At 43.1% G+C, this 18999-nt stretch overlaps 1 protein-coding gene across 1 annotated transcript; it reads left to right on the top strand.

Annotated features, from left to right (window-relative positions):
* The first annotated feature begins 9223 nt into the window (after positions 1–9223).
* Positions 9224–12862, top strand: LOC119295965 (XIAP-associated factor 1-like). Its single transcript, XM_037574389.1, has 5 exons — positions 9224–9513; positions 10879–11014; positions 11690–11827; positions 11921–12042; positions 12466–12862. Exons 1-5 carry the CDS (start codon positions 9455–9457, stop codon positions 12626–12628), a joined length of 618 nt encoding a protein of 205 aa, XP_037430286.1. The 5' UTR covers positions 9224–9454; the 3' UTR covers positions 12629–12862.
* Positions 12863–18999: the final 6137 nt, after the last annotated feature.

The following is an 18999-nucleotide window of genomic DNA, read 5'->3' as shown; positions in this document are numbered from 1 at the left end:
TCCAAAAAGTTCTCTCACGTCACTTTTGACCCAAGAGAAGATAGAGTCCAAGTCTCTCACGTTCTGGATTCAGATTCGGACTGCACAGACATACCTGACTCAAAACGCACACAAGTTTTTCATACGGACTCCGAATTGGGTGATTCTTTTTTTGTTGGAAACTAGATTTCGTGCACTTTCCAACCCAATTGGAATCACCTTCAAATTCGTCCGGAGCGTTGAGTTGTGGACGAAACAATCTGATGCTGCAGCAGAATCCGAGTCAAACTACAAGTCCAAAGGTGTTACATCACCTCCACTTGGGCCCATGAGCCTTGTACGACCTAGGGTTAGTTTTAGGCTGCCTTGGGACGTCCTCCCACCTCCTTGGCCGCCACCCCTTGCTCCTATATAAGTAGATCCATCTAGTAGCTTTTTCTTTGGGATTTGTTTAGTTAAAAGTTAGCCATTGCAACTTCGTGTACTTCGTTTGTGTCCAACGACCAGACCAAGACCGCTTACGGATCCCCACCTTTATCAATACTTCATATATATTCGCAATATTCAGATTGCTTTTATCATATTCTTGCTCGTTCTTCGATTGCTTGCAGGAATAGACCTTCGTGGTCAGGTTGATCGTGCTCCGGCGTGGTTAATAACCTCAGGAGATTGGTTTAGCGATTGCTAAGGCGGAACATCGTGCACGTTTGTAGTCGGATCGTCAAAGTCGTCTCCACCAAATCGGTAGTATCATCTCATCGAAAGATCGAGACACCCCGCCTCTATCAAGTGGTATCAGTTTTCAGGTTGCTCGGTGAGAATTTCCAGTTTTTCCTAGATTAGATTTATTTTCTTACCTATTGTCCAAGAAAAAGCCACAAAACAAAAGTTAGATCTATTCATCCTTTGTCCTAGCCAGACTGAGCCTTTGCAATTTTCTTTTCATTGTTTGCATTATTGAATTATCGGTTGCATCGCCGTGTCGAGTTGCTGGTCTTAGTGTCTAGTTCCTTTAGAGTTTCGAGTTCTGTTCACATTAGTTACGCAGCCGCTGCATCATTATCCCATCCGCTATCCACCATCCCATCCACCAATTTCCACCATGTGCTACGCACTGTTTATTGTCATAATCATAGTTGAGGTCACTCACATCTTCGCCTGATCGAATATGCATCTTATCTAGTTTGTCTTGGAAAGAGGGAGAAAAAGAAGATAAAGAAAAAAAAAGAGAAAAAAGGAAAGAAAAAAAAGAAAAAGAGGGAGAAGAAAAAGAAAAAAAAGGCGTGAGAAAAAAAAGAGAGAAGAAAAAAAAATTGGATCTATCTAGAATCAATCTCGTACCTGAATTCGGATTGGAATCTGTTTTGCGCACTGTTCAGTAAAACAGGTGTATCTTCCTCATACGAAGTCAGTTTTGGCTCCGTGAGTATTCAAATTGAAGATAGCAACGAGCCGGATCTAAATAGTTGCAGAAGCTATTTCAATATTTGACACCTCAAAATCGGCTTCTAAATAGGTCTTTTTGCCCTCCGAAGTTCGTGAACACAACTTGTTCCAATTTTTCAGGCCAGTTTTAGAATTCTTTGACTCCTCATATCAACTCGGAATTGAGTGATTCTTTTTGCATTGGAAAGATTGAGTTAGTAGCATTCTTTGAAAGAATTTATCAGAAAATTGTCTCAAACTTTTCAAGAGGAAAGTTGGAGAGAGAGTTGTTGTATATCCTGCTTGGCAGTTGTTTTTCATCATTATCTTCACTGCCGTTGTGATCTTCACTTATATCTTGCTGTCAAGAGCTACTTAGTATCCTTCATTGATGCTAGTTGTGCTACGCCGTGACCTCATTAGTGTTCTAGGCTCGCGTCTCTAGTCCGGTCTAGCCTAGGACCAGCACAGTACCGTCGTTGAGCGTTTATTCAACATTGCATCTTTGAATTGATTATTGCTAATCTTTTGCTACCATATATAGCCAACCCAGTTCCACATATTTCTACACCGTGTATACGTACGCTCCCCTGGCAATCGCTTTACTCAATATTCGGAGTTACTTGACACCGCTGGTTGCCGATCACCGCCTGTTGCATGGTAAGAACTTGTAAGACATTGATATTTGCTTTACTGTGAGCGTTTTACCACCACATCCTAGTAGTTATAGGAACATTATTTTTGGGTTTTGTTTCTTGTTCTACTAATCATGACAGGATCCAGAGTCAATTCATGGGCTTTGTCGATCGCGGGAGACGTGCCACCACCTTTGCAAATACCACAACCGTCACGAGAAGTGCACAAACATCCAAATGCACATGATCAGGTTAATGTATCTATACCACCATTTAATGGCCGTTTTAAACCTGCTTTATATATTGAATGGGAGTTCGACATAAAAAATATATTTGCTTCCCATAATTTCGATGAACATAAAAAGGTTAAGATTGCGGTTGGTTCTTTCACTGGTTATGCTTTGGTTTGGTGGAGTGAATATTGTCGGTTACACCCTGATTATATACCTACTACTTGGGATGATTTGAAACTTGCCATGCGACATACTTTCGTCCCTGCTTATTATACTCGTGACATGATTAAGAAGTTGCAACACTTAAAACAAGGTAGTGAAACTGTAACAAAATATTATGATGATTTACAAACTACCTTGTTGCATTCCTCTTTAGAAGAAAGTGAAGATGATTTTATGGATAGATTTTGAGGAGGATTAAACCGTGATATTCAAGAGATACTAATTCATGAAGAGTGTTATCCTATGGACCATTTGTTTCATCTTGCTTGCAAAGCTGAACAGGAAATAAAACGACGTGTTGGCCACGAGGAGAACAAGCGCACGGTGCACATTCCAAGAGTTGATATGATTGTTCCTTCAACTACTAGGCATACTATGACAACCACATCCGTTGTTGTCAGGACTACATCACCTCCACCATGTGACACATCGCCCCCGAGAGTGGCTACATCATCTGAGTTGATCATAAGAGGTAATGAGAAAGGTACTGATCTTCCATCTCTACATGAGAATGATGAATGCCTTGTCAATTTGAATGCACCATCTGATGAGCTACCCACTACTTTGATCACACCACCTATTTTAGAGGACTACGTTGATAATTTGACTTTGCCATGTGATCAAACAACTGAAATACCAACAATTTTGAGTGCACCCATTGAATTAACTATTGATGCAAAAGAACCAATGTTTAATCATTTTGATATGACCTCTAATCTTGGTGATGATTCTGTGTTAAATGACTTATTGCATGTTTGCTTATTTAAGCATGTTGTAGCATGTAAATTTGATGCAAGTAAGGTTTATTCACCAATGTTGGGATGGTTTAATGATGAACATTGTCAATCTTTTGAAATGAATAAGTGCTTCACTTATATGTGCAAACTGAGTTGCAATATTTTTATGCCTTCTACTTGTGCTAATTTTTTGGCTTTAGATTTTATGAACTATGCAAGTTACTCATCTATTCATGTGTTATATATGCAAAAATCAAGGGAAGTAAAAATGGATGACATATACATATACAACATGTACACCTTGTCTCTTTTGTTAGCCAAATTTCAGATTAAGCAACGCCGAGGACGGCTTTATTTTCAAGAAGGGGAGGATGATGAGGACATGACTACCTTGGATATGACCAAAAATATTGCATATATGCATATTTGTCAGGTGATTTCTAGTGCAAACTATTCAATAATCTATTTATGTTATCCAGAACAAAAATACTTCACACACTTTTGTGTTTTGTCTAATTGCAGGTGTATGGGACATTTGTACAATCCACATATGAAGATAAGGAAGAAAGAGATGTTTATTTGCTGTTCAAAAAGTTCTCTCACGTCACTTTTGGCCCAAGAGAAGATAGAGTCCAAGTCTCTCACGTTCTGGATTCAGATTTGGACTGCACAGACATACCTGACTCAAAACGCACACAAGTTTTTCATACGGACTCCGAATTGGGTGATTCTTTTTTTGTTGGAAACTAGATTTCGTGCACTTTCTAACCCAATTGGAATCACCTTCAAATTCGTCCGGAGCGTTGAGTTGTGGACGAAACAATCTGATGCTGCAGCAGAATCCGAGTCAAACTACAAGTCCAAAGGTGTTACATCACCTCCACTTGGGCCCATTGGCCTTGTACGACCTAGATTTAGTTTTAGGCTGCCTTGGGACGTCCTCCCACCTCCTTGGCCGCCACCCCTTGCTCCTATATAAGTAGATCCATCTAGTAGCTTTTTCCTTGGGATTTGTTTAGTTAAAAGTTAGCCATTGCAACTTCGTGTACTTCGTTTGTGTCCAACGACCAGACCAAGACCGCTTACGGATCCCCACCATTATCAATACCTCATATATATTTGCAATATTCAGATTGCTTTATCATATTCTTGCTCGTTCTTCGATTGCTTGCAGGAATAGACCTTCGTGGTCAGGCTGACCGTGCTTCCGGCATCGTCAGTAACCTCAGGAGATTGGTTTAGCGATTGCTAAGGCGCAATGTCGTGCACGTTTGTAGTCGGATCGTCAAAGTCGTCTCCACCAAATCGATAGTTATCATCTCATCGAAAGATCGGGACACCCTCGCCTCTATCAAGAACTCGAAACTCTAAAAGACTAGACTCTAAGACCAGCAACTAGACACGACGATGCAACCGCAAATTCAACAAAGCAAAACCCTAAAAAGATTATGCAAAGGCTCAGATTGGTTCGGATATGATGAACTAACCCTAATTTTTTTTGTGGCTTTTTCGTGGACTGTAGGTATGAAGAACAGACTCGATCTAAACTACGAAAAACTGTAAAATCTCACCGAGCAACCTGGAAATCTGATACCACTTGATAGAGGCAAATGTGTCCCGTCTTTCAATGAGATGATGGATTTTCGCTTTGGTGGAAGTCGACTTTGACGATCCGACTACGAACGTGCGAGGACGTCGCGCCTTAGCAATCGCTAAACCAACTCTGAGAGGTTATTGACCAAGCCGGAGCACGATCAACCTGACCACGAGGGTCTGTTTCCTGCGAGCAAACGAAGAACAAGCAAGAAACTAAGATTGCAATCTGGATATTGCGAATATAAGATGAAAGCTTTATTGATCAAGGTGGGGTTCTGTGACGCCTTTGTCTGGTCGTTGAACACAAACGAAGTACGCGAAGTTGCAGCTATGGCGAACTTTTAATCTAAACAAAACCCAAAGTCTAAACGGTGCCCTAAGGGCTGTATATATGGAGGAAGAGAGGGGGAATTTCGTGGCCCTTGGTGGAGGGGTGCGAAATCAACCCTATCTCTTGTTTCCCCACACATACGGACTCTAAAAATAGCCTATACTTAGGTATTTTGAAATTACATGGGCCTGGCCCAATAAAAAGGTGACGCAGCACCTATAATAGCCTCTGGACGAAATTTATGAAGTGACATCTTGTATATTTCGTCCAAGGCTTCATGCACTCGTTATGGAGGCTTCAAAGACCTGAAATCATCACTTGTAACTCTGTTCTTGTTCCCCTTGCGCATGCCATCATCTCCATGCTTGTTCTTGCTCCAATGTTCATCCTTCTCCAAGCTAGGCCCTTCATTTGTAATCAAAACAAATGTATCCAATTTAGGCAGCATCATATTCTCATGAACATTAGAATCATTACCAAGAAACGAAAGTACCTGGTAATTTAGTTGGCGTGCGCGAGCTCTAGTAATTGGTCCAGTATGTATAGCAGAAGGGGCTATGGGTGTAACAATGGTATTGATGTCCTCATCATTCGGGTCCATAGTTATTAGCTAGATGGCTTCTTCTCTCTCTTTGATTCTCAATACCATGTTCTCCTTGATGTTCTTGGAGATCTATTCGATGCAATACTCTTTTACGGTGTGTTTGCCGAGATCCGATGAATTGTGGATTTATGACCAAGATTATCTATGAATATTATTTGGTTCTTCTTTGAATTCTTATATGCATGATTTGATATCTTTGCAAGTCTCTTCGAGTTATCGGTTTAGTTTGGCCTACTAGATTGATCTTTCTTGCAATGGAGAAGTGCTTAGCTTTGGGTTCAATCTTGCGGTGCCCTTTCCCAGTGACAGTAGGGGCAGCAAGGCACGTATTGTATTGTTGCCATCGAGGATAACAAGATGGGATTTTCATCATATTGCTTGAGTTAATTCCTCTACATCATGTCATCTTGCTTAATGCGTTACTCTGTTCTTTATGAACTTAATACTCTAGATGCATGCTGGATAGCGGTTGATATGTGAAGTAATAGTAGTAGATGCAGGCAGGAGTCGGTCTACTTGACACGGACGTGATACCTGTGTTCATGATCATTGCCTTAGATGTCGTCATAACTATGCGCTTTTCTATCAATTGCTCGATAGTAATTTGTTCACCCACTGTAATACTTGTTATCTCGAGAGAAGCCACTAGTGAAACCTATGGCCCCCAAGTCTCTTTTCTATATTATTGAATCTCGCTTACATCTTTCTAGTTTTCGATCTACTATTTTGCAATCTTTACTTTCCATTCTATAAACCAAAAATACCAAAAATATTTACTTTACCGTTTATCTATCTCTATTAGATCTCACTTTTGCAAGTGACCGTGAAGGGATTGACAACCCCTTTATCGCGTTGGGTGCAAGTTGTTGATTGTTTGTGCAGGTATTCGGTGACTTGTGCGTTGTCTCCTACTGGATTGATACCTTGGTTCTCAAAACTGAGGGAAATACTTACGCTACTTTGTTGCATCACCCTTTCCTCTTCAAGGGAAAACCAACGCAAGCTCAAGAGGTAGCAGCCTCGCAACTCAAAAATACCTCGCAAAGGGCTACAAAGCCAAAAATATGCAATATGGACCCCAGGGTGAGGTTGTGAAGCTGGATCCCATAGAACTCCAACAAACCCCATAAAAAGGGACGGATGGGAAAGCCCAAACCTCTTAGAAGGAAGGGCATGAGACATACCCTCTCCTCCTTTCTCGGAGCGGGGGAGTTCTTGGCGAGGGCGCGACCATCGACGAAGATGAGACCGACGCGAATGGGGACCAAATCTGCTGGAGGGAGGAAGCACTTCGTCTGCAAGTGCCTCAGCTGAAGGTGTGAAACTGAACAGCTCGACCAATCGCCTGGAAGTGGGCCGTGCTAGCGCGAGGATGATCCTGGGAGGTCGACCATAGCGTCGAGGAATTTCTTCGGTTTCGTTCTTTGAGAAAGGGGGAAGGTAAGCTATCCCCCGCACCTTTGGATCTATAAATAAGCGTCTCACCGTGAAGCTGGAAGGACGGGCTCATGGAAGGATGGCATTGGGCCACACGCCTTCTGAAAAGGTGCACGAAGCCCTTGCCCCAAGGAATGACATTAAACTCTGATGGCCCCACCTCGATCTCGAGATATCTTCGGATCCCAGAATCTTGAAATTGTCCGGGCCCGAGCACATTAATTCGGACTCCGGATAGTGTTCGGCGAGATTGATACGACTCCAAACTGAATAAAGGAATGGAAGAACTCGTCTCGCAAGCCGATGATATGAAGATTTTAGAGGACTATCCCTGGCATTGGAGGCTAGTTCGGGGGCTACTAAGGTAGTTATGGACTAAGGGGTCCTCAGGGCGTCGACCCATTGAATATGGGCCGGACTGGAGAAGTCGTATAGTGACGGGAGATCTATGAAGCCGTGGTGTGCCCTCCAAGTCAAGGATAGGCAGGACCTCTTTATCCCTTATTGTAATTTATCTCCGGTAACCCTAACCCTACATGTGTCTATATAAACCGAGGGTTGTAGTCTTTAGGGGTAGAGCTATATTCAGCACCTCATCACCTTAGGGTTTAGGTCATGCTGATCTTGAGGTAGATCTACTCTGTAAATCATACTATACATCCAATACAATAGGGCAAGATGTAGGGTATTACCTCTTCGAGAGGGCCTGAACCTGGGTAAACACCGTGTTCATCGTCCCTTGTTACCCATCGATCCTAGATCCACAGCTCGGGACCCCCTACCCCGAGGTCTGCCGATTTTGACACCGACACCCGGCCTCCCTGGGCGCCGACCTCTGAGCGGTCCGGGTGCCCGGACCCCTTTTTCCCGGGTGCCCGAACCCCTCCGGGTGTGCCTGCGAGCACTATGGGCATTTGACCCTTTGTACCCCCATTTCCTCCCATTTCGTCCCTAGCCTATAAGTACTCTTCTCCTAGCTCATTTTTATGGTCAGCAAAGTATTGGATAGACATTGAGAGAGCTTTGCTCATCTCCTCCTCCTCTTGGAGATCAAGACCCTATAGGGAAGAATCCTTGTGGGTTACCAATACCTCCTCTTGGAGAAGATCATCACCAAGCCCCACCTCTTTTGGAGTGGGAAGAACTTTACCCTAGTGCTATTTTCCTTGAACTGTTCTTGTATGCTTGTGGATCTCATGTGTGATACTCTAGGATGTGTGATTGGGTTTGTTTGAGTGGTTTTCCCTTGTGTGCTTGTGAGTTCATCTCTTTTCCTCCATCCAAGTGTAAAAAGATCCCTCTTAGGGTTACACCGTATAACAGACCTTGTCTCTTCTGCACCTAATCTCTTGGGAAATATGGTGCGAACGAAATAGACAGCTGTTGACAATAAAGAGATGGATACTGGTATGCTGCTGAGGAGAATTAAGGATGAAATTAGAATCTGAAACACGGTAGGAGCAGGGACCCCCTTCGACCCAGGCTGATTTGTTGCCTTGTTTTTTCCTCCTTTAGCACCCTTTTTTAGGTGCTTTGCTAGTTTTTTTGGCACCCCTCTGTACTGTTTTCACTCCTTACTTTTTTAAACATAATATAAACGCAAACGCTCATACATACACGCATATACTCATTCCTATGAGCTCACACACGCACACCCTACATCTTTGAGGACCTTATAGAGACTGAGCCGGCATACCATCTTGAGATTTACGAAGTCACTGTAGGCGCCTCGTCCTCGACGAGAACGTCACCTCCCAGTGAAAGTGCATCGCCGGAAACCCTGAAATAAATTTAGAAATAGTGCGAGCACCAGGATTTAAACCCTGATAGGCTAGAAATACCATTGTCCCTCTAATCATCCAACAATAGGTTGGTTCGTGTTTTCACTCCTTACTGATCAATGAATTTGGTACAACTCCTACCAACATTAAAAAATAAATAAATCATACCGTGCCACGCTTGGGTTCATCCTCCGGACAGAGACCAGACCCGATCTCTTTCCTCTCGTCATAAATTCTCTCCCCTTTCCCGGATCACACAACCTCTCTCCGAGTCTCCTCTCTTTTCCAGCTTTTCCCTCCCCCCACCAAACTTCCACCCCTTCCTCGAGACCTCCGGCCACCCACCCGCCAAGGCCTCCCTCCGCTCCGCGCTGTCCCCGCTGGACCACCGCAGCACTCCCCTGTCCGATCGGGAACGAGGAGAGTGTGCCACAGGAGAGCGCGATCCGTCCGTCCGGCCCCAAGACGAGCGCCATGGCAGACGCCGGCTCTCATATCGCCGCCGTCGTCGCCACCTCCATCTGCGCCCACTGGTTGGTTACCCTGTTCCCGTTCCGCGCCGCTACTCTTCGGCTCTTCCTTGGTGGTGTGCGTGCGTGCGTGCGCCGGTGCCAGGGCGATTACATATCGTGCGTTCTCTTCGTTTTGGATCTGAGCTAAGGAAGACCCGGTTTGATTGGTCCTGAAAGACCGAGGTTGTGTATTGGATTAATTACTCGAGCGTGCCACACGCCCACACGATTAAACGGACATTCTTGGACTAACTAGGTGATCTCCGTGTTTGCTAGTTATAAGCCGGCTGGATAGGTGACCGTCGGTACTCCTGAGAATGTGTTCATTGTGCAGCTTATTGAAAAAGGTCACACTAGCAACCGATGTAGCATCTTGCATGATGTTCTAGACCATCTTGTCCCGCCAATGCCTGGGCATACTTGCTAATATTAACTTCCATGAGAAACCATCAAACTGAGTGGAGGGGAAAGTACTCTGATGCTTGGTTTCTCTACTTACTTAACGGAGGTTCCTGATGGAGTAGGTTTGAACAACTATTGTTTCAAAGCAATCCATTGTTAGTTGGAGAAAAAAATATTAAACGGATTAGATTACAATTCGTGATCATAGGTGCCAGGACATTGATAATACATTTCTTTATATTAATTATGCATTATTTGCTTTTGGCATCATATTCTAATCACAAGTATAAAGGATGAACCTAGTATTAGTTGGTAGAGCTATGGGATCAGTACCTTATCGATCTGGAATGCTTCTAACTACCACTGTCAGTTTTGTGTCAAAAAAAAAAAAACCCTCTCAATCAAGCTCTTCACAGTCTATGACTTCTATTGTTGTAGTTTGATTGATATCTGCCAGGACCCTAGCGGTATTTCTCAGAAGATTTCGACATTGAGAACTAGTCAGTTAAGTTTGAATCATGATCCGCTGGCACGAAGCACTGTGGGCCGTCCATCTATCATCCAATGTCTTATAGTTCCTCCTTACCGCTTCACTGTTGAAGATGACTGAGACGACGTCGATTCTTCATCGGACGGCTGGAAGGTGTCAGAGTGTTGTTGTTTGCTTTCTGGCAAAAGGGCTACAGTGGCCAACTGCCCCATCTGCTTTTCTTTCGTTTCCTACAATCTTGTAAGGCTATAAAGCCAGGATTCTAGAGCCTTCCGGGACATTCTGCTTGCATTGGGGTAAACCCTAGCCGCCAGTGTTCCTGGTTGGCCCTTGGGTGTATCAGAACTCGTTCTAACTTTTGCAATCAATCTCAACTTTTGCTAAGTTCTGTTATTCAGTGAATACTTGTCTGAATTTAGTCTTCAGACCATCTTGGGTCTGACAATGTCACAAGTTGGTTAACTATTTTAGTTTTTGCATCTTCTTTTCTCCAGTCAACGAGAAATTCCATCGTCAAACATCGACTTGCATTCCGTACACTGTGCTCGTAACCTTCAAAAGTGCGAGCACTGTGGAGAAATGGTTCCCAGGAAGCTTATGGAAGAACACTACAATGAAAATCACGCTCCGGTATGTTTGCAGTCTGATTCTAAATGCATGTTTTGAGTTTTACAGTCTGATCCTAAATGCCACGTTTTGAGTTTTCAAAAGATTATGCCATAATGTTGGTTCTCATTGTGTATTTCAGAAGATTATGCCATAACGTTGGTTCTCTTTCTGTAGTTTATGCTACATTTTTCATTTTGGTGGTGCATATTCTATATCTCGTCTAAAGTGTATAGAAGACTTTATTGATTACACTATTTATTTGGTGACTGCAAGTGATATTTAAGGTAGAGAGTAAGAAAGCACATGACAGAGTTTAAAAACATAGCCAAAAGAAACTGAAGCTAACGTGACATGATGTCTAAGCCACTAGCTGCAACAAGTATAGAAACCAAGTCATGTTCGAATCAAAATTATAGGAATAATTATTCTTCTTCCAGCACATGATGGCCAGTTATCTTCTTCTTGTACTTGTAAACTGGGCACACATCTCCTTAGCTTATTCGCCTTTTCTTGTACCTGCAAATAAGAAAAGCACATTTCCTCTGCTATGCTAATTTTATCACAATTGAAACCAGGAGCTAATGCAACATTGCTTTCCATAGGAACAAGAGGAGTAAAATGCACATATTCCAGGATTTTGGTAATAGTTTTTTTTTCTGTTGTACATGTGCAGTAAGTTTATCTTATCAAATGCAGGTAAATTGCTCCCTGTGCAAAGAAACCTTGCGACCGGAGATACTTGATCTTCACAAAAGTGAACAGTGCACACAGAGGATGGTTGCGTGTGCATATTGTGAGTACGAATTGCCTGCAATTGATATTCATGAACATCAGGTGTAGTTTGTTGTTTACCTTTGAAGGTACATATTTATTTGAACTTGTTTGATACATGTCGATTTGTTCTGATCATAGTAGTTTGAGATACAGGATGTATGTGGAAACCGAACGGAGTTTTGTCAAACATGCAAGAAGTATATTAGACTTCGTGAATGGATAGGGCATGAAATGCAGTGCCACGTTAGCTCAAATGGTTCTGAAGAATCATCAAGGTAAACATGTTCTCACATGTCCCAAGGAGTTGTTGAATTTTGTTATTTTGGTTATCGGGTATTGTACAATGTATGATCCATTTTGGTTATCGGGCATCGTACAATGTATGATCCATTTAAAGATTAGTGTTGCACAGTCCATACATTGACTGCTTGTTTTCAGTGATCTTTATTTGTGTTGCTAAACTAAATGCAATCCATTATCTGCAAATAGTATATCCTAGACGGATCCTTGCATACTTAGTCAATGTAATTCAAAATCAGTTCAAAATTTGATTAGGTTACAAGTCAAAGATGATAACCTTTTCGTAGATCCTGTATGTTGATGTTTTTTTGTTTTGATTTTATAAGCAAGTATATTGTTGCTAGAATTTTGAAGATACTATAGTAGACCTCTTAGCTAATCAGATGTTTGAAATTCAGTGCCAGAACCATTCCAGAGAGAGAAGTGCGGCCTCCTCCACCGGTACGACCAGCGCGTGCTGTGCCTGCTGCACAACACAGGCGACTTATCTTTACGATTGCTGTAACTGGAATCGCCGTCATGGTTGGATCAATACTGTTCCAGAAGGAGGAGAGTTTCTAGGTCCGGCAGCCATGGACTTCATATGCCAGAGTTGTTTTCAACAGTAGTATGATAAGATAATATAATCTTTTGATGTATAATGTTATCCCCATATTCAGTTGGCACGTCTTGCTTGCTTAAGAGTACAGTTCCAGTCATGGCCTTGTTGGAAGAATCGAAATAACCATCCAAATATTTGTTGTTCTCAGTGCTATGTTTAAACGTCTGAAAGAAGCGATTTATAGTCCTTTTTCAGTTGGACCTTACTAGGTGGACTTGGCATAGACGTACTGCTGCCATGTTGGTACTGCCGTTTCAGTGGGCAGTTGCTCATGATTTTCAGTGGGCAGCTGCTCATGATTTTCTTTTTGAAGACAACGCATTCCATTAATCTATACTAGTAAGATGCCTGTGCTACGCTACGGAATCACAAAAGATCAGGTGGAACATTATTTTGAAGTCTAGTGAACAATAAAATATGTAGACATTGATCAAAATGATGTCATATTGTTGATAGGTACACATTGAGCAAAATCAAACATATGATTTCCAACTGATAATCCCCCTTGTACATTTATAATCTCCATTTTCACCTTACATAAGACTGTTTCCCAACCCAATTTTCTCATGACTCTCCCATATTGAGAGGACAAAGAACAAGATATGTTGTTACCTTTTATTCAAGGATTCAACAATGCTAATTTGGTGCTAGTATATTAGGCAAAACCAGACTAAAATGTGAAGAAAAATGGCAGCAATAGATACATCCAAATAACATAGCAGTACATAATATATCGTGAGCATACAATTATAAATGGTCCACAAGAAAGAAACAAGAACGAGTTAAAAGTGCTTTGACTTAATACTTGGGCTCTCGCTTGTATCTTCTCACCTAAAACGGCATCACACAAGCACCTACAGTATATTTTTTTAAGGGAAAGCAACAACTATATTACTAATACTTAGTAGGCATTTCACCCACTGCAGCGGCTGCCACAAGGGCAGGTACGTTGGAGTCCCACCAGAGGGTCTCAAGATTACAATGATGGCCTAGCCTGGCCGGTTCATGTGCAACATTATTTACTTCTCTTTTACATGCCAAAACTCTGCATCTAGGGAACCACAACCTCATTTGAAACTTTACATCCTCGATGACAACAGCATAATAAGGGGAGGAATCAAACACGTCGAGCATCTAGCACTCCTATCTACGCCGTCATATTGACATCATTGGAAATGGCGAGAAGCTCCGCCCCAAATGCATCCTGGGTATTATCACCTGTTCTTGCCCGTGATAGGATCATAGCTCTTTCTTCATCGCGAGGGACAACCCCCCATCCAGCAAAGGAGCTGCCTAATGTAAATGCCCCATCAATATTAAATTTGATCAAATCTTGTACAGGCGGCTTCGTGAGACAGAGTGCGCCCGACCAGTTCATGTGTGTCCAGCATAGTACACTCTTTTAGTTGTTTGCTCAAAACATATGTGCTAACAATGTTGGCCCTCGAGCACTGGCTTCATCCATCTTCTCAGCTAAAAGGACATCAGGTAATCAGTATTACATATATATGATGGTCTGTAGTATATTTAGACAAAGGAAAAAACAAGGAGACTATAGAGGGTATGTGATGTAGGGCGGAACCCTAGGTGGACGATATTTCACGTTTGGAGTGGATCCTACGGGGAATCACGAAGAACACGCAGAAGCACAAAGGGGAAACACGGGGACAACGAGAGAGAGAATCACTAAATTGACATAGAATCAATCACACGAGTGCTAGATCACCGACAACATAGAGTGACATATGATCCACAATCAACCAAGGTAAGGATACAAAGGAACAGTTCTTCTCCGTAAGGAGGTCTTGATGGTCTTCCCTAGAAAGGGGTCTTGAATCCGCTTGGAGGATCTTCTCCGAAGAGGTCCTGAGCTCCAAGGAGAAGTAGCCAAGTGGATGAGCAAGGCTCTCACACAAAATATGAGCTAAACCTATGCTGCTCTAACTAGGAGGAGGTGGAGGAGTATATATAGTCATGGGTAAATGAAAGGGTAAGTGGCGTCGGCCCAACACACGGGCGAACGCACAGGCGTCGGACGTCCGGAGGACGTCGGTCGTCCGGAGCTTCAGGACGGTCCGGACGTCCGGAGATGTCGGACATCCGTAGTTTCGGCTCGGGTGCTGGTCGTTCGGTCGTCCGGTGGCGTCGGTCGTCCGTGGCCCTGGGAGTCGTCGGACGTCCGGTGTCTGGCGGTCGTCCAGGCGCTGTAGGTTGCCTTGGCTGCGGTCGGTCTGGCTGGTGGAGTCTCCAGGCGTCGGACGTCCGGAGATTGTCGGTCGTCCGGAGGCTATCGGACGTCCGAGCGCTGTAGCTTCCCAGCAGCTCTTCCTCTTGTTCCTCGCGCTTGGTGTCCTCGCCGTCTTGTCCAATGCTCGTAGTTGTTCCATGGCCTTCCTCTTGGTTGCTGGACATGCATAGCACACACGTTTGAGGTAGTAGCCATGTCTCACATGTGGAAAGTGACGATTCAGAGAGGAGCGAGTTCACCTTGTGTCCAATGGCGCATAGTTGAGGTCTCATCATAAGTCCACTTGGGGTTTGGAGAGTAGTCGGAGTGTACATGGGGATGGACATGGGATGCTCCGCATCATCTCCCCCCCCCCCCGGGAAAGATCCGACCTCGGATCGTGATCCTCATCACCATGGAAACGGTTGTCGTGGACGGACTTGTAGTTGGACATCGATGAAGGCATTGCGCAATCCAAGTAGTCCAAGGTGTCGCCGGAGTGATAGACATGCAAAAAGAGCAAACACAAGCAACACTTGAAAATACAATGGTTAGCGCACACAAAGTGTCCATCATGCAAGAATGAGTCCGTGCGGTAAGATTGGTCGTGACAAAGTGCATGAAGCTTATCAAGATGATCTAGAATGAGATGCAAAGCATTCATGGGAGGAAATGCAATCATTGTGTACACAAATGTGTTGTAAATATGAGCAATGCAACCACGGTGCAAAATGATGTCATAATGGGATGGTGTATCAAATGCATGAAAATGGCAATGGATGCTCAATATGTGTATATTATCATGCAATTGATGGTCGACAATATGACCATGATGTATGAAATTGCCATCAAGGTAAACCACAACAAATTTGCTAAGGAAGTGAACAAGCTCGTATATCATGGACGGCATGGGAATACAAGATGCAACAAGGCAATCATAATGTGAGTCAATCCATGCATGGGGTGCAAACTTGTGGTGAGTATGATATGTCCATCGAGCATGACATGTATGAACACAATCAACAAAAGTGGAGGTGGTGGTATACCAATGCTCGATGTCGAGGCATGAGTGGAGTTTCGAAGGTGCATCCAATAAGTGCGAGCGCTCCTTAATGTGAAGGTCCATGTAGCCAATCTCCAATGTCGCTCCTCCATTCATGAGATGTATCATGTAGACAACAAGAAGGAAACAACAATGAAAGAGTGACCCATCCAATATGCGTATTTGAGGATGGCTCAAAGAGAAGGAGTTCACCTTTATGAGGATGTCAAAAATATTGGTGTTGCACATCATGTATGCCTTCACATAACCAATATGTCGCATAACGGCACCGCCTTGTGAATCCTCCAAAATGAAAGAACATGACAAACACTTGGAAAAACAAATGAGGTCAGCGGACATGCAAAACCTATCATTCGAGTGGTAATACAGCCAACAAGTGTATGCATCATGCTCATCATAAGAAAGGATAAGGGAGCATTTCATAGTATGGAGGCATATGATGTAAGAACAACCAAATACAAGAGGCTCAATCAAACAATCATGCATCACAAGTAAAGTGTCCAAGTCTCCAAGATTAATAAGCATAGTAAGTTGGCACTCAATACAAGGTGATATGAGAGATGCAACTAATGGAGACAAGAGGCAATGATCATGACAAATCAAGTGAGAGGCATCAACATCTATGTCATCAACCCAAGAAAGCAAGTAATAGTGGAACATGGGTGATGCAATATAGCAAGCAATCATAGCGATCAAGTCAAACATGCTAGTAGTGCGAAGATGCAACATACTAGAAGGAATCATGGCAAGCATGTCATTGGTGCAAATAGTGGGCATGAATACTTCACATGACATAACACAAGCATGAAAGCAAGATGTGAGGAAAATAGCATGAATGTATTGGTGAGAACTCATATATAAATAGCAATGGGTCATCATGACTCTCCCAACACAACAAGTATCAATAACATGGGGCACATGATAAACATGGCAATAGCAACAAGGATCTCCACCAAGCATGCAAATGCACATAGGAGTATCATAATGGTGCATCATGGGTAAATGCAAGCAAGGGTCACAATTGCATGGCAAAGGCATAGAAGCAAGTATAGCATGCAAAGTGAACATGGTAAAATGAGCATAAGGGTACAAATGGTATATAGCCCATAGCCGTGTGAGAGCCAAGTAGAAGAGGTGCGCGTAGTCCTTGCGCGAAGGGAACGGTGGTAAGGATAGTCCACAGGATCCCAAAGCATCGTTGCTCTCAAGACCTCGTTTCGTCAACTCTTGGGATTGAGAGGTTGACGAGTATACATGAGTACCTACACAAAATAAAGACAAAGGAAAAATTGTGTGTGCATGGTATATGTACACATCATCCATCATGATGCGCACATGTATGTGTCGGTTAGCACAAAATAGCCAATGCTCAAATAAATGCGATGCGTGATATATAAACATGTCATCCATCATGATAGGTTTGTTGTTATGAATGGTATAATGGAGACTCAAAGGATGTAATGCATCATGAGAAATTTCTAGAGCATTGTTAACGGGTCAAAAAAAACTTCCTATAATGGCACCTGTCTCAAAACACTCAGAAACACCTAAAAATAGGATAGCCAGAATTTTTTTCGAAAAATGCGTTTTCAAAAAATTTTGGGCCTAAACGGAGCGTGGTTTCCGGACTCTTTTTTTTTTCCGAAACCTACTCCTGCAAGGAAACACGAATCGGAATCTAGATGGATCTCGAAAACAAACCTAATATGACAAGAACTCGGATTGGTGGTGGATATATGGTGGTAGATGGCAGCGGTGGTGGTATATGACAGCTGTGGTGGTATATGGATACGGATTCGAAGCGGTGGCGGATAAGCGGTGGTGGTAGATGGCAGGGGTGATGATGATGGTGCGGCGGCGGCGTGACAACTTATGACCAGAACTCGAAACTCTAAAAGACTAGACTCTAAGACCAGCAACTAGACACGACGATGCAACCGCAAATTCAACAAAGCAAAACCCTAAAAAGATTATGCAAAGGCTCAGATTGGTTCGGATATGATGAACTAACCCTAATATTTTTTGTGGCTTTTTCGTGGACTATAGGTATGAAGAACAGACTCGATCTAAACTACGAAAAACTATAAAATCTCACCGAGCAACCTGGAACTCTGATACCACTTGATAGAGGCAAAGGTGTCCCGTCTTTCGATGAGATGATGGATATCGCTTTGGTGGCAGTCGACTTTGACGATCCGACTACGAACGTGCGAGGACGTCGCGCCTTAGCAATCGCTAAACCAACTCCGAGAGGTTATTGACCACGCCGGAGCACGATCAACCTGACCACGAGGGTCTGTTTCCTGCGAGCAAACGAAGAACAAGCAAGAAACTGAGATTGCAATCTGGATATTGCGAATATAAGATGAAAGCTTTATTGATCAAGATGGGGTTCTGTGACGCCTTTGTCTGGTCGTTGAACACAAACGAAGTACGCGAAGTTGCAGCTATGGTGAACTTTTAATCTAAACAAAACCCAAAGTCTAAACGATGCCCTAAGGGCTGTATATATGGAGGAAGAGGGGGGGAATTTCGTGGCCCTTGGTGGAGGGGTCCGAAATCAACCCTATCTCTTGTTTCCCCACACATACGGACTCTAAAAATAGCCTATACTTATGTATTTCGAAATTACATGGGCCTGGCCCAATAATAAGGTGACGCAGCACCTAAAATAGCCTCGGGACAAAACTTATGAAGTGGCATCTTGTATATTTCGTCCAAGGCTTCATGCACTCATTATGGTGGCTTCAAAGTCCTGAAATCATCACTTGTAACTCCGTTCTTGTTCCCCTTGCGCATGCCATCATCTCCATGCTTGTTCTTGCTCCAATGTTCATCCTTCTCCAAGCTAGGCCCTTCATTTGTAAGCAAAACAAATGTATCCAATTTAGGCAGCATCATATTCTCATGAACATTAGAATCATTACCAAGAAACGAAAGTACCTGGTAATTTAGTTGGCGTGTACGAGCTCTAGTAATTGGTCCAGTATGTATAGCAGCAGGGGCTGTGGGTGTAACAATTGTATTGATGTCCTCATCAC

The sequence above is a fragment of the Triticum dicoccoides genome, chromosome 4B, assembly GCF_002162155.2.
Source record: "Triticum dicoccoides isolate Atlit2015 ecotype Zavitan chromosome 4B, WEW_v2.0, whole genome shotgun sequence".
Lineage (NCBI taxonomy): Eukaryota > Viridiplantae > Streptophyta > Magnoliopsida > Poales > Poaceae > Triticum > Triticum dicoccoides.
The sequence above is the reverse complement of the archived record's forward strand: the minus strand, read 5'-3'. Positions and strand labels throughout refer to the sequence as shown.

Excerpts from the sequence above, each read along its gene's own strand:
- LOC119295965 (XM_037574389.1), top strand. The coding sequence starts at position 9,455 with ATGGCAGACGCCGGCTCTCATATCGCCGCCGTCGTCGCCACCTCCATC. Across the intron at positions 11,828-11,920 it reads TTGATATTCATGAACATCAG|GATGTATGTGGAAACCGAAC; the intron begins GTGTAGTTTGTT and ends TTTGAGATACAG. Across the intron at positions 12,043-12,465 it reads GGTTCTGAAGAATCATCAAG|TGCCAGAACCATTCCAGAGA; the intron begins GTAAACATGTTC and ends TTTGAAATTCAG.